The 14,376-nt window shown below is 37.7% G+C and overlaps 2 protein-coding genes across 3 annotated transcripts in view; one reads left to right on the top strand and one right to left on the bottom strand.

Moving 5' to 3' along the window:
- The first annotated feature begins 31 nt into the window (after positions 1-31).
- Positions 32-5,289, top strand: LOC136057614 (alpha-aspartyl dipeptidase-like). Its single transcript, XM_065750390.1, has 8 exons — positions 32-148; positions 243-331; positions 1,079-1,153; positions 1,729-1,808; positions 2,443-2,616; positions 3,387-3,446; positions 4,256-4,338; positions 4,808-5,289. The coding sequence occupies exons 1-8, from the start codon at positions 48-50 to the stop codon at positions 4,878-4,880; spliced, it is 735 nt and encodes a 244-aa protein (XP_065606462.1). The 5' UTR covers positions 32-47; the 3' UTR covers positions 4,881-5,289.
- Positions 5,290-10,721: 5,432 nt separating this feature from the next.
- NBEAL1 (neurobeachin like 1) overlaps positions 10,722-14,376 on the bottom strand; it is a 76,486-nt gene continuing 72,831 nt past the window's right edge. For both annotated transcript variants that reach the window (XM_065750997.1, XM_065750998.1), the window contains 2 exons: positions 13,593-13,728; positions 10,722-11,124 (listed from right to left, as the gene is read on the bottom strand). In XM_065750997.1, the coding sequence (XP_065607069.1) occupies positions 11,023-11,124; positions 13,593-13,728 (238 nt within the window). In that variant the 3' untranslated portion in view covers positions 10,722-11,022. The remainder of the gene's footprint in view (positions 11,125-13,592; positions 13,729-14,376) is intronic.

Here is a 14,376-nt window from a genome sequence, read left to right as displayed (position 1 = left end):
CACCCCGCGGCCGGGCCGGAAGAGGCGGGCCGGGAACGGAGGCAGGCATGGGCTGCCCGCGGCGCCTGCTGCTGGTCTCCAACTCCACCTTGCACGGAGGGGGGTACCTGGGCCACTGCCAGCAGCACATCCAGAGCTTCCTCGGGGAGTAAGTGCCGCGCGGGGGCCCCGCGCCCTGCCGCGCCCTGCCGCGCCCTGCCGCGCCCATCCGGCCTCCAGCGCTCTCTCTCTTCTCCCCCCAGGAAGGTGGAGCGGGTGCTGTTCGTTCCCTACGCGCTACACGACCGCGACGCCTACGCCCGCACCGCCAGGGAGAAGTTTGCGAGTCTGGGTAAGACTCCCGGCGGCACTGAGGGTGGGTGCGGGCCCGAGCCGCCCTGGGGCACCCCGCCTCGGCTGTGCAAAACGCGGCCTCGGAGATGATGCCGAAGAGGCCTCAGCAAAAATCGCGTTGCAGACACTTCTGACTCCTTCAGAGAAGGTTTTGAACTGAGCCTTGAGCAAAGATCTTTCCAGAGTGGCCTACTGCAATAACTGCCTGTCACCGCTCAGGATAACCTTGGACCTGTTACCGCAGTAACAGTCAGTACTTACTTCCTCAGATGTCACGCTGCTCCTTGTCTTGCAGGAAGATTGTGCTGTCACATAACCATTGCAGTGAACCCAGCAGAGGAAACCTGTAAAATCCAGACATTTTAACCATTACAAAAAATAGGTCCGAATCAGAATAGTGATGGCACATCCTGCTCAGCCCTGTGGCCAAGCTGAATGGCAGCAGTATTATCCTCCTCCTTTTTGAGTTAACAGTACTTCGTACTGAGCTAGATCCTGCTGAGCAAAGTGCTGTGTTTTTTGTGACAATAGCAATACCTCCATAAAGCTAATAATGGTTTTAGTGGGGCTGGATACCTGCACTAATGTATTGTAGGGTGCACGTTATACCTCGTAGAGGCCTCTAAGGTTTCCCTGGTTGCATTGTGAGACATTTGGCTTAAGTGGGATGGGGAATAGCAGGAGGGAAGCACTGAATGCACATTTCTTCTCCAAAGTGGCAAAGGTAAATAATTTCTGATTTAAGGTTATGAACTGGACAGCATTCATGAATCTTGTGATCCAGTGGAAGCTGTAAGGAAATCTGAAGCGATATTTATTGGTAAGTTTTACTTCTTGTTTCCTAAAAAGGATTTAACATAAGACACTGCATTAGTCTGTTGTAGAGCTGGAAGTACAGAGAAAAGAAAAAAGTCCTACTTCACACTTAGAAGCTACAGAAAACAGTACTTTAATTGTGAATAGTAAGACCCTAAATTTAATGGTGGGAATGTAAGAAGGTGAAAATTATCTCTGGAACTGCTTCTCTAGTAAGTTTAATATTATTCACTTGAATAGCACTTCATTAAAACATGGTTTTAGATATATCATCTCTTTATCGGGACTAAGAGGAGCTATGCCTACTGTGCTCAGATTGTACAGTCCTAATATACACTCTAGGGTAGTAAGAGAATATTAGTAATTGCTGTCAAACAGCCAGCATCAGTGCTAAGAAGAGGAGTAAGGGCATGAGCCCATGGCCTGCCAAATAAGCATTTCTGCAAAGCTTCTGGTTATACTGCTGCTGGAAGCAGAATACTGTCCTGAACAGATCATTGAGTCTGGCAACTCTGTAAATGACACCTATGTAAAATTCATGGTAAAGCATATTAAATAAGCTGGATACTTCTTCTGCAGGAGGTGGCAACACATTCCGTCTCCTGAAAGCTCTCTATGACAACAAACTGATACAGGAGATCAGGAAACGAGTTCTTGAGGTAACAACTAGATAATTTTGGCCAAGATTAAATGACAAATGCATAGTAGATTCTACAAGTAGATTCCACATCTTTGTTTCTAATGTACTTAAAATATAAAGAATCTCATTCAAGCTGATGAACTGAAATCTGTGGCCAAATGAAGCTTTTGTTAGTCATGGAAGCCTGAAAAGCCTAGGATCAGTAAACTTCTACAGCAGTTTCCCAGATGTAGAACTGCAGGACCTTAGGATGTACAATGTTGTGCCGTAACTTAGAAGCAAACTCCTCAACATATACCATATGCTCTCCTACAGAGCAGATCAGCTATTTATTTTCTGTAACTGGAATGTAGACAAATCTCCTCTCTTAATAGCAAAGTGCAATGTCCACGGTGACAACCTTACATGTTTTGGTGGGATCACACAGTTGTGAGTACCAGATATTTAATAGTTCTGTGACAACCATGATACATACAAACTACTACCCCACCTCAAACCCTGAGCACTTTTCTGCTTTTCACCTGCAAAATTAGCAGCAAAATGAGCTAGAAGTCTGATCTGAGGCTCCAGTATCGATAGACGATGCTATAAAATGCTGTTGCCATTTGTGATAGTTCATTGTTTTTGTGATAATCATTGTTTTTGTCTTTCAGGATGGGATTCCTTACATGGGATCCAGTGCAGGAACCAATGTTGCTACCATCAGCATCAACACTACCAATGACATGCCAATTGTTTATCCACCTTCCCTGCAAGCCCTAGGCTTAGTTCCATTTAACATTAACCCTCACTACCTGGATCCAGATGTTAAAAGCACTCACATGGGTGTAAGTAAAACATGCTAGAGTTAACACAGGGTGCCAAGGTTTAACAACAGTATGCACGTACAAGGGTTTACAAAGCTAGAAAATGACTAGAAAATTCCCTAGAGCAGATGGAAATGACAAGTAATAAGATTTTAGTCCCTCCTATAGCTTTTATTTGTGTAGGAAGAGGAGCTGGCAACAGTGATACTGAGGTAGAACTTACTTGCTTCTCTCTTGATGAACCGTTGGTCTTTTCCCTGTAAAAAACTCTTGCTATTTTACTGCGAAGAGAGTGGAAGCTCTGCTCTGCACCAAATGCCTGCTGCGTTTCTCTTTCCTTACCAACAAATCCTTGTCATTTGATTTCTTTAGCTACCATTGCTCAGTTCAAAAGCAGTAGCACTCAGAAAGCATGGCAGAACCATTCACAGAAGGAAATTCTTCAGCATAATTCCTACTTAAGATAAAACAAACAGATAATTGATTAGTAGAAATCTGTAGCTATCATTTTTCATGAACAAGGCAACTCATGCATCTGCTTCCACCACCTTTATCAGTACTCTTGTTCTGAGAGTGAGCACAGAATGTTTGAAAAAATAAAAAAGCAGAATGAGTTGACTGGAAACATGTTTTCAGGCTTTTCAGGGTTGAGATTGTGCAGATTCTGTTTGATCAACATACAGCAATTGCTGCTAGCAATCAAGGGTAAATCTGTTTACTAAAGCCAATTCTGCCACTTTTGTCTTGAATGGATCCAGTTTCTACTTTACTGTCTATGCATGTTATTTCAGGAAACAAGAGAGGAAAGAATTCGCCAATATCATGAAGAGCCAAACACCCCTCCAGTTCTGGTGAGTTGTAGTTTTCTAGGAAGGTTATGCCTGTAGCATGGTAAGCATTTTAAAGTTTGTCTTTGCTAGCTTTCAGTGCAAATCCCCAGTCCTCACAATCCCCAGTTCCAGAACTGTGGCAGGGAAGGCTAGTCATGCTCTTGCTAACAGCTTAAATTTTCTCACTTTTAGAAAATGGGTTATAACAAGTAAAATTATTTCTGGCTGTTAGATGCCTGAACTCCTGTTGCCAAGCACTAGGACTTTAGACAGCTCTGATGTGTCCAGTCACTGGTTGGCAGGCATACATTGTGTGTTGGTGGTAGTAAGCATGCACAGATGCTAAGAGACCTACTCATAATTTTTCTGACAGATATCCTTACATTAAATGTTGTTTTAATCTCCGGAGGTATCTTCATTTGCCCATTCCGTAAATAATATAATTCAGTACATTTGTAGTAGCAGTATGTCTGGGAAACCAGGAACTGAGTTTCATGCTCAGTGCTGGCAATGAGAGAGGGAAAACACATCCAGGCTACTGTTGCTTCAACAAAACTGGATCTAAGAATAGTGGTAGCAGAAGTAATTGCAGAATATATTTGCTTGGTTTTCTCCTTGTTGGTTTGTATAGCCTTCAAAGGGCAGTGTCAAATACACAGGAAAGTTGACTTCTAAAACAGGATAACTCACCTTTGTTTTTGCATCTTTGTTAAAAATAAGCAAGTGATAGTTACGAGGCAATACATTCAAAACTGGCCTGCTTGGTAAAAGTGTTCTAGCCTCTCAGGTAGCTTTCAAATAACACTGAAGTATTTTTTTGCCTATATTAGGGCTTGCGAGAAGGTGCAATGCTGCTTGTGGAAGGAGACAAAGCCACCTTGCATGGAGTGACAGGAGCAAGGCTTTTTTTGAGGTAAATGCTTCATTTGAATTTGAGTGAAAGAAAGGGAGACTTTGTTAAACTCCTGGTACAACACTGCCTCTTCCTCATGTTACAAGTTAATTAACACTCTGCTTCCATTTCTGTTTAGGGAAAACATGAATATTGATTAGTGATCCAAAAGAGCAGTCACTATGACAACATTTGTGTTTGAGCTATAGCCACTGTTCATCAACAATGTCCCAGTACTCTAGCTGTGCTCTGTACTCAAGGCCGGGGGAATGCCATTTTTCCCCTAATGTACTGTGCTCTAGAACAAGGGAATTCAGGCCATTAATTGTATGAACATTACTAAGAAATTTAATATGTATATCTCATGGTAAAGGCAAGGAAAGGAGTCAAGACTGCTAGCTGGGAACCTTGTTCTATCCCTAATAAAAAGCAGTAGAACAGTAGACCTAGCTGCTATTCAGGCTTACAGCATTGCTTGTCTTGTTTACAGGGGTAAGAAACCAACTGAACACGAGCCTGGAACAGATTTCAGTTTCTTGCTGATCGACAGCAATTTCCAATAGCCTGGCATACTCTACAGCAAAAGTCAGCATGTGAAGAAGGGAAGAAATGCTTGCAGTACAAGGGTGGATAGAGAGCATTAACTTTATAAATAAAACTAAATGTGCATTACTGGGCTCTTTTTCACCACCATGTTCACTTTTCAGACAATCTCTCCTTCCCAGCAAAAAGATGTTTTATGGAAATACTTGAATATGAATAGAATAAGAGCACTCTTACTCTGAAAGGTTCTGTATGTTCACATCTCCACTTTGATTCCTCCCTCAGAGAAAGTTACCTTAACGCAATTAAGAGTCAGCTGTTCCTGCTGCCTTGTTTTACCTGTGCAATAAAGTAATTGTTCATTTAGTGTACTCCAATAGCATTAGTTTCATTTTTGCAGAATTAATAAAGTGAGAAGTTTTGCATTCAGTTATTTTTATTGGCTTCATACTCATTTTAAATATATACAGTGCTAATTATGTACAAAATTGTGCATGTTAAAAATCATTAGGTTACAAACTTGTAAATCCTAGAAAAGTGCAAAATTTTAAAACATCTTCCACCATGCTGTACAGAAAAAATTCCATTGTTAGCTAATATACACACTCTCAAAACATACTGATCAAACCAAAATAAGACATACAGTATACACTTAAAGCACCCAGAAGGGAAAGAGATATTGCACAGAAGACTAACAGCAAGTTTGTTACAGTGCCTGAAGGCTCATTTTTAAAAGTACATACTTAATACTCCTCAGACCTAACATTTAACTCAAAAAAAAAAAAAGGCATTTTTGGCATTTAAAAATCCATTTGTAATCACAATTGCACATGTTAGAGTCAGACGATATGATTAGCTGTTGCTCTAAGTAAGGCATTTGTTTGCACTGCCTTGTTAGCTTTTTTAATTTAAACAAATGCAGAGGCATATCAAATAATTTCTTATTGAATTTCATCAAGCAAACTTTGAGTAGCAGCAAAACTTCCAACAGAAAACTGACCAGTGAGAGGGAAGTCTAAAAGCAGTGTTCATCAAATCTTACATTAAGATGCTCCTGCATAGCTAAAGGCTGGACCAGAACACTGATTTTTATTTTTCCCCTCATGGCTTTCTTTAATAGCTCACAGCTGCTACAACAAAAGCAGTATTACCAGGTACACAATTAAGTTTAATTTTAAACAGTTACTACAAGGCAAAAAATGTCTCCCTCAAGAGAAAATGCTGACTAGATAAAAAAATTGAACCAAATGATTTGTAACTTCATTTAGATTCATGATGCATATGGCTAGATGTCCTGTATTTCAATCTCAAGACACCTCAGCAGCATTAAACCATAATCTGTACTGACAACCATTCTCTGGGGACAAAAAATTAATTATGACAGTCTCTGCACAGAGCCTAGTCACAGACCTAAGCTCTGGAATTACTTTCCAAGTTTCCCCATTCCAGCAGATGAAAACAGAAAGCACAACTGGAGGAACTCTTTCCTTTTCTATTCGAGTCATTTGGGCAAACAATAACTAAAAGAAAAACCATCAGAATTCTTCCAGAGATGTACGACAAAAAGATGAAAAAAACCTAGACATTTTCTTTGATTAAATACTAAGCACACCCATAGAGTGTTCAAAAGACTGCAGTAAAATGAATAACATCACCAACAAAAAGTAAACTGCAGATGACGCTATGCTGCCACTCAGAGGCCTTTCTGCATTCTGATGACTACAGTACTGAAGGAGGAGACAATGTTGTACACATTTTTATAAACTGTAGAAGCTGGCTTTCTTTAAAAGCATATGTTAAGAAGAGCCATTATTAATAACAAGAAATTTGTTCCCTGGGATGGAAAGAAATGCATCTTCCAAACACTTTGGTTGAGTCCAGCATTAGTATACAACGAACCCACATGCATGGGATTGCACAAAAATTTTCTCTCCCCAAAAGGAGGATGTACCTCTTGTGTCACTGCCTGCATCTGCACAGTCTCAGCCAAACAAACACACACAATTTTAAAGCAATGCACGTTAATACCATCTGTTGTTTTAAGTCTTTTCATTAGCTCCATTGTAGTTGCTGTGCTGTTACCGATTTATTACAGCACCAAATTTGACCGACCATTCACAAAAGCAATGCTCAAGTTTAGCAAGATGAATGAAAACAAAAAGTATGCAAAAGAGTAGCACTTTGTGGTATTCTTCAACTACCTGTATCACTTTCTGGAGATTTTGCTAAAATACACTGGTAACAGGATCAGAGTGCACACATCTGCACAGCTTAAGTCACTTCTTAGCAAAAACTTAACAGGCAACTGATTTCTAACAGTGTCATGTTTATCACTGAATACTACATAGGTTTTAAACCAAAAGGCCTGAAGAGCCCATTTGCAAAAGCACAGAAGTACATGCTTAAATTCCCACCTAATTAAATATAACCCTACACAGTGTTTTTATCTAGCAGTATTTATTAGATCATGCCTCAAGGTATTAGGGTATATATTTATATACAAGAAAAATGCAGTTAATTTAAGACCGAGATTATCATTTTGTGCTGGTGTTGGAAAGTATATGAATGACAGAGTTTCTAGATATTCTGTGACAGAGTAGTTGATAAGTGTACTGAAATGGTATAATTCATGTAAGTCAAATGCTAACCTGAAATGCAAACATTTCACTTTCTGAATGCTGGTGTAGTATAAAAACTGCAAAAGATAGATGAGATTCTTCACTATAGATAAAATACTAAAAATACTATTGAGGACTACAAGCAAACTAATTTAACAAATGTTTTGCTTGAAGTAAAGGAGAGATGTCTTCTAAATATTATAGTATACGATTTCAAAAGCTAGGGAGAATTTATTCTGTACTGCCAACTGCTCAATCTAGTTCATATACAAATATCAAAAGCAAGTTTTCAGTTTTTAATATATATTTCCACACTTCCTTACTCTTTAGCTTTGGAAAATATCATTAAGGATGTTCCAAAAATGAAATAAAAGAAGGTACCACCAAGGTCTAGACAAATGTAGTGTTACAAAATAACTGTGCACTTGCATGCTTATTCTCAATTCCTAATCAGAATAGTTTTAATCTCATAGCTTTACTTTCTTACACTTCAATCTAATTTCACAAATGTGTTTTGTTCTACATAAAAAATAAGTGCTCTACTTGGCTTGAGGAAATTAAAAGGAAGAGGAATAACTGTCATACACACTGCACTGCATAATAGACTGCAATTCAATTAGCCTAAACAGCTGACAGAAATAGAAAGTTTCTACTTAAAGACATACAAAGAAGCAAAATTCCACCTAATGCTCAAACTTACCACCTACCTTTTATTTAAAGCTGGTTTTAGATATAAGGAAAAGTGCAGACCTTAGAACCCCTGGGGACTTTCCAGCAGGTCTGGCAAGAACATTGACTGTGTGGTGGTGTATACCCCTCATCCTTAAGGATCATGTAAAAGATGAAAAGGTAACTAATGTACATTGCTATTCTGCATAGAACATGAAGTAGCTCAGAGCTCACCTTTCCTCATTCTGCTGCTGCTTTGTGCAGAGCACAAGCTGCTATAAAATCTGTCAGCTCCAAAACTGACCACATTTCAACCTGTCCCAGATATTTCTGAAGATGGCCTAATGCTCACAATGAACTGAAATGATAGTATTCAAATGTCAAAGCTCCTCACCATAAGTCCTCTCATCCCCAGTTAGTGCAACTACATTATACGTTACTTAAGTTGACAGACTGTACTGAGTATGCTTGAATATTAAATTATTATTTAATCTCTTGTATAAGCATAACCTAAACATAGGACATTTTTCAAACCTTTATGTGAATCTCTGTGCAAATTTTCTCCCCAAACATTACAAAAGAACCATCTCCTTTTTCTCTACTCAGTTCTGCTAACTTGAAATGTTATTTCCTCTCCCTTCCTCTGCAAGCGTGCACAGCCTAACGTATGTTTTTAAACAGTACACGCATACTTATAAAAAGCATCAACGTAATGCCCCTCAAGTGAGTTCTTTTTCAACTTTCCAAAACTAACTATTCTCAAAAGATCTCCCCTGAAATCCCTTCTTCATGAAATCATAATGGACAAGCATTACTTCACATTCTCATGTGCATACTTCATACTTCCAGAATTTCTTTAGTATTCTTCCTGGATAGGCAACCGACTAAAATAGATCCATACTTTGGAAGTATGGATTCTGAAAAAAGAACCACTTCACTTTTGGAAATTTAATGCTCTCTTGGCAAGTGACTCAGGGAAGTTACCCTTTTTTTTTTTTTTTTTTAAATTTTCCACACAATCCAGTTTGTCACAGTGATTAAATAGAATATTGCAACTATAGATAGACCCATTTGTTCACTAGCCTGATTTATTTCTTCTAAAGTTAAAAAAATAACATTATCCCCCAGAACATGGTCATTAAGAGGGATTTTATTTTATTATTATTATATATATATGTATTTTTTTTTTAAGTAAAGACACTGATGAAGAGAATACAGTTTTAAAGAAACTAACTGGACATCTAAAAATTATCTTTTCCTAGAAGCAAGGATTCACTACAAAGAAGATAATAAATATTGTGCCAAAAGTTAATGAGATTATACATAATGGAGTTCCTCAGGTAGTTCATCAGGTCCCCAGTCACAGGGAATATCTGATTATCTTTATAGAAGTTTCCATAAATAAATAGAAATAACAAAAAAATGATGGCAGAGGGAAGAGAAGCGTAGCCAAAAGGAACTGTCTTATCTAACAACCACTTCTAGTTCTGCCTTTTATCCATACTCCACTTACGCCAAAAAGATGCAAGAGGAATGATATTCTCTTTTTAACAGACATACATACAGGTATATACATATATACACACACACAGACACACACCTTTTCATTTCAGTCAAAAAATCATTTTTCCCTCAGCACCAGGCTTTTTCAACGGGATGGATTTTATAGTTTAAATCATTAACATTATAAAAATGCCAGAATGATAGGAAAACACTCATCTATTATCACATATTACTTAACAAAGACAACATTCAGTAATGGCTTTTCAAAAATATAGCATCTAATTAAAAATTGTTTTGCCATGTAATAAGCGTGTACGTATCTGATAGTTTCTTCTCACCATTATTAAGCACATCTTGAAAACAGACACTATTTTCCTTCTTCTTTTACAGAAATAAAAGTACAGCTAGCAACTGGTTTGGTGACTACTAAGCCAAGAAACCAACAGGTGCTACTTAATGTGTGCTCTAGTGTTGTTGAAATTACTTTGCACTGGGAATCTGTTTTCCTTTGCAGGAGTTGCCTTACTAATAAAGACTGATCTTTGACCAACATGGACATGTGATTCCTCCTCTGTATTTCTTCAAGATATTAACTCCATTATTGGACTTTTTAGTGTTTCTCAGTCTACTTAAAATTATAAAATAATTTTTAGCAGCAAGTATTTCCTACCTCCTTCATCTCATCCACCACCTTCATATCCTTTGAAGTTACTCATGTCTGTACTTTCAAGAATTTCTGATAATCAAGTAGTGCAACACAGGTTCCTTGCAGAATAGCCTAAAACTGAAACTACACAAAAGAAGACAGCGATGCCCATTTACAGGAACAAATCACAATAAGTTGTTCATTGGTCTAAAGACATATTAAAAACATCATAATTATCAGGTATACCAGTTTTTAATGGGACCACTGTAACAAGGATTTAAATTACTGCTGGGAATTACAATACTCTCAAAGCAATGCCAAGTATCTTTCATGTGGTCAAGGAGCATCTGCCTCTACTGAGCTTCCAAATCAAATGCTACTTGTTTTAAGATAAATTAACAACACTTGGGTTTGGAGGTCTAGTGTTTTGTTTTCTGCACCTATTTCCTTTTTTTCTTTGTTTCACTGCTTTTTCTTTTTTTTCCCTGACACCTTGTTTTAGCAGCTATCTAGAGAGGGATTCTGTTGTGACCAAATCAACGTGGTTAAGGAAAAATATGCAAGCAAGCTAACTTGCACAAGTACATATGCTTTTTACTATACCTCTACCATAGGTTCATCTTCAGATTAGTAAGAGTGAAGCCCCTGAGAACAGAGACATACACTTAAAGTGACCAAAATATAAAATAAGTTTCTGGAATCCATGAGAGAAGGTAGAAGCAGCAATCAGTTGGAATCTTGTGTGTTATATTCAGTCTCTCCTGATGAAATCTGGCTGAGCCGTTTGCTTGATCCCCAGAGCTTTCGGGAAAGCTGACCTGAGCGCATCTGTTTAAAAGTAATTCAGAGAAACAAAAGGAGGGGGAAGGGATAAGGCGAATAAATTAAAAAAGAACTTCAGACACTGATTCTGGTGAAATGCAGACACTACAATATACCAATAAACAAAATTAAACTAACAAAAGTTATTAAAAATGAACAAAAATTACACTTGGGAATGATTCTTGGGACTGACAAAACATAGCAGACAAAACACCAATTCCTGTTGTCTTCGATTTTGAACAGTTAAAAGAATATTGCCAAGTAATGCCTATTTAATACTGAATCTATTGCGTGTTGAATTTTGGTATTTTGATGGGAAGAAAGAAAGGATGATGTCACACAGAAGTGAACCAAATTAGTAGGAAGGACTCTTTATTTTAAAGAGTTCAAGCAGGAAAGTGATAGAATTGAAAAGGTAAAGATAACCAAGATGAATTCTTGAATATCCTTGCTAAGTGGTGGAATAATGCAAAGCAGTGATAACAGAGTGAAGAAAGGAAGAAAAAAAGGATAACAGGTCTCAAATTTACAGTCTTCCAAAGATCACTTGTGAAATGCTCAGAGTAAAATTTAAACCAGACATAATTTGTACTGAATATTCCATGAGTAAAGATTACAACTAAAGTCCATTTAAATCCAGCATCCAGAGAGTCTGCAATCTGACAACAATTCGTAAGAAACTTCACATTTCTTAAATGTAGGTCCTATGATTGGCCAGTAGTGATCAACCAGCTGAAATCCCTCATAATACAGTAAGATACATGCCCTAACAGCACAAGCTTGAGAACAGTTCTCAACCATTAGTGCTACAAATTAAGCTTGCTTAAAAACTGTATCATCACAGCAGCAGGATTTTATAAAAGGCACAGTGCTGCCAGCAGGTGATAATCCCACAGACTTCTACCATATCCCAACAGCTATGTTGTTGTTAAAATACTTTTATTATATTTCATAGTGGATGCTATCAATGTAGAAAGACTAAAGGCCAGTCTTAATATCAGGCAGCATTTCACCTTATCCACAATAAATAATGTATCTCCCTTTACCCTACAGATACCTATCACCATCAAAAGCCAGAACTACAGAGTATCTTCCATAGAAAGATAAAGTTCTACTAATTCATACATTCCTTCTCAACTACAAATAAGTAAATAAATATCCCCCAACACACACACTCTTCAAATGTACTTGTTGTTGCCATTATAGAAAACTAGAAAATCTAGAACAAAATTTTGTTCTTCATATATACATGTGTGTGTATGTATAAATATATATATAATCTATTTACATAGATATTGAGCTTGAAGGTCATCTGAATTATAAACAAAATCCTGAAAAAATTGTTGGAAAGCCTCTATGTTCACAAAAGGAATCCAGACTTTAAAGCCACACCTCCAGAGATAGAAAAAAAACGTGATTAACAACTGAAAGCCTTCACTCTAATGAGATGCATACATTTCAGCCTACAAAAGATCTTTTCTATGGAATATGCAACAGAATTGGCAATGACTTTAAAACTATTGTTACAACATATATTTAACAACACCATAAGCAGTTTTTCATTAGTTCTACAGTAGAAATAAGCCATCCAGATATAAGGCAGTGGAAACTTTCCCTATTTCCCAAAACCTAAATCAGTTCAGTGAAGCCTTTCTAAAATATTAAACTGCTAAAACATTTTTAAATGCTAACAAATGAAGCCACCCTGTTTTAACAAATAAAATTAAGACAAACTCTTCTGACACATACTGAAGGTCATGCAAGAGCAATTATCACAATTTCAAGTAGATACACTGCAGCACAGTGGAGATTGAGTTAGAAAGAGAAGCAGGTTTAAGTTAAGTGCTTTGAAAATCATGACAAAAAGTACTCAGAGCAAAATCTGTGTTTTGCACAAGAAAAAACTGGGCATACCTATTTGATGGATGCTCTGCCTTTGATATTGCATATGCAGTAACAACAAGTTCATACTCACCATGTGAAACCAGAACATATGGGGAGTCTACACAAGTGATTTTGTGCATTACAATTAGAGAATCTTAAAAAGTATTTTTTTTCCCCAATGTCAGTCAGTGTATATTAAATGACATCTGACAGAAACCATAAAAAAAAAACAACAACAAAGGAGCTCGCTCTTGTTTCCAATTTTCTTCTGGAAAATTATTTCAGAAAGTGGCTGACAACACTAATACATACAAAAGAGAATAGCTAGTATGATTTCTCTTACTCAGATGTCAGTGATAAAGTCTGAAAGTTAGTCCAGCTGAGCTTCCCATCTGTGATCCCTAAATATCTTTGATTCTTAATGAGAAATTTCAGTAGAGCAGTCTCAAAAGTTATTTCTTTCCCACTGAAAACTGAAACTTGCTCTTAAATTTACCCTGCCATAGAGGAGACCTCTTGCTCAACTGGAAAGCAGATATAAGTGAACTTCCCACTGTTCGGTAGAAAAAGTTCTTGATGGTGGGCTTTACCTCTGCTGGCTTGCCAACACCAACGATAATCAACTTGCCATCCTCCAAGCCAACAAGGATATGGCTATACTCTTTGGTGACAGAAATGCAATGAATTGGCAGTCGCATGGCTAAGGGAGAGATGCTCAGACTCAAGCTGAAATGAACAAAAACCACAGAGCATTAAATTACATGTATATTTTTACATACTGAAAAGCATCACACTGCAGTTGAGACAATCTGTGGGATGCAACACAAAAACAATTTGTAAAGGATTTGATTTCCAATTTTGATCATTATGAAAGTCCCCAGAAAGGTCAATACATACCTCAGAATACAGCTCCAATGACAAGGGACACAAAAGTGTCATTAAGAAAATTAAGATACTCTCATTGGAAGAACAAGAATATTAGTCCCACATCTGTTTAAGTGACAAAGACTGCACTGCAATGGAACTCTGTAAGAGCAGAGCAGAAGAACTACATGAAGCTTGATCCTGTAGCTGATGAGCTCCCAGTGCCAAATCTGATATGGGAACAATCACAGCTTGCCTGAATCAGACATAGCTCTTCATAAATTCTTAGTTCCAGGCTGATGGTTGGCATAAATGCCTGCAGGGAAAGAGGCCTGGTACAACTCTAATTTTTCATATCCTCTTATCTTAGTTCTCCTGAAAAAAATTTTTTTTTTTTTTTTTACACAGAAAAACCCAAAACTGTTAATACCTGTAGCACAAAAAGAACCCACATTACTAAACAAACCTCTGTATTTGTTTCTCAATAATAAACTCATCAGAAGTACATTA

This window comes from Cyrtonyx montezumae, unplaced genomic scaffold (assembly GCF_038088225.1).
Source record: "Cyrtonyx montezumae isolate F1298 unplaced genomic scaffold, pur_monq_1.0 scaffold_7, whole genome shotgun sequence".
Taxonomy (NCBI): Eukaryota; Metazoa; Chordata; class Aves; order Galliformes; family Odontophoridae; genus Cyrtonyx; species Cyrtonyx montezumae.
The sequence above is the reverse complement of the archived record's forward strand: the minus strand, read 5'-3'. Positions and strand labels throughout refer to the sequence as shown.

Excerpts from the sequence above, each read along its gene's own strand:
- LOC136057614 (XM_065750390.1), top strand. The coding sequence starts at position 48 with ATGGGCTGCCCGCGGCGCCTGCTGCTGGTCTCCAACTCCACCTTGCAC. Across the intron at positions 149-242 it reads ATCCAGAGCTTCCTCGGGGA|GAAGGTGGAGCGGGTGCTGT; the intron begins GTAAGTGCCGCG and ends TTCTCCCCCCAG. Across the intron at positions 332-1,078 it reads GGAGAAGTTTGCGAGTCTGG|GTTATGAACTGGACAGCATT; the intron begins GTAAGACTCCCG and ends TTCTGATTTAAG.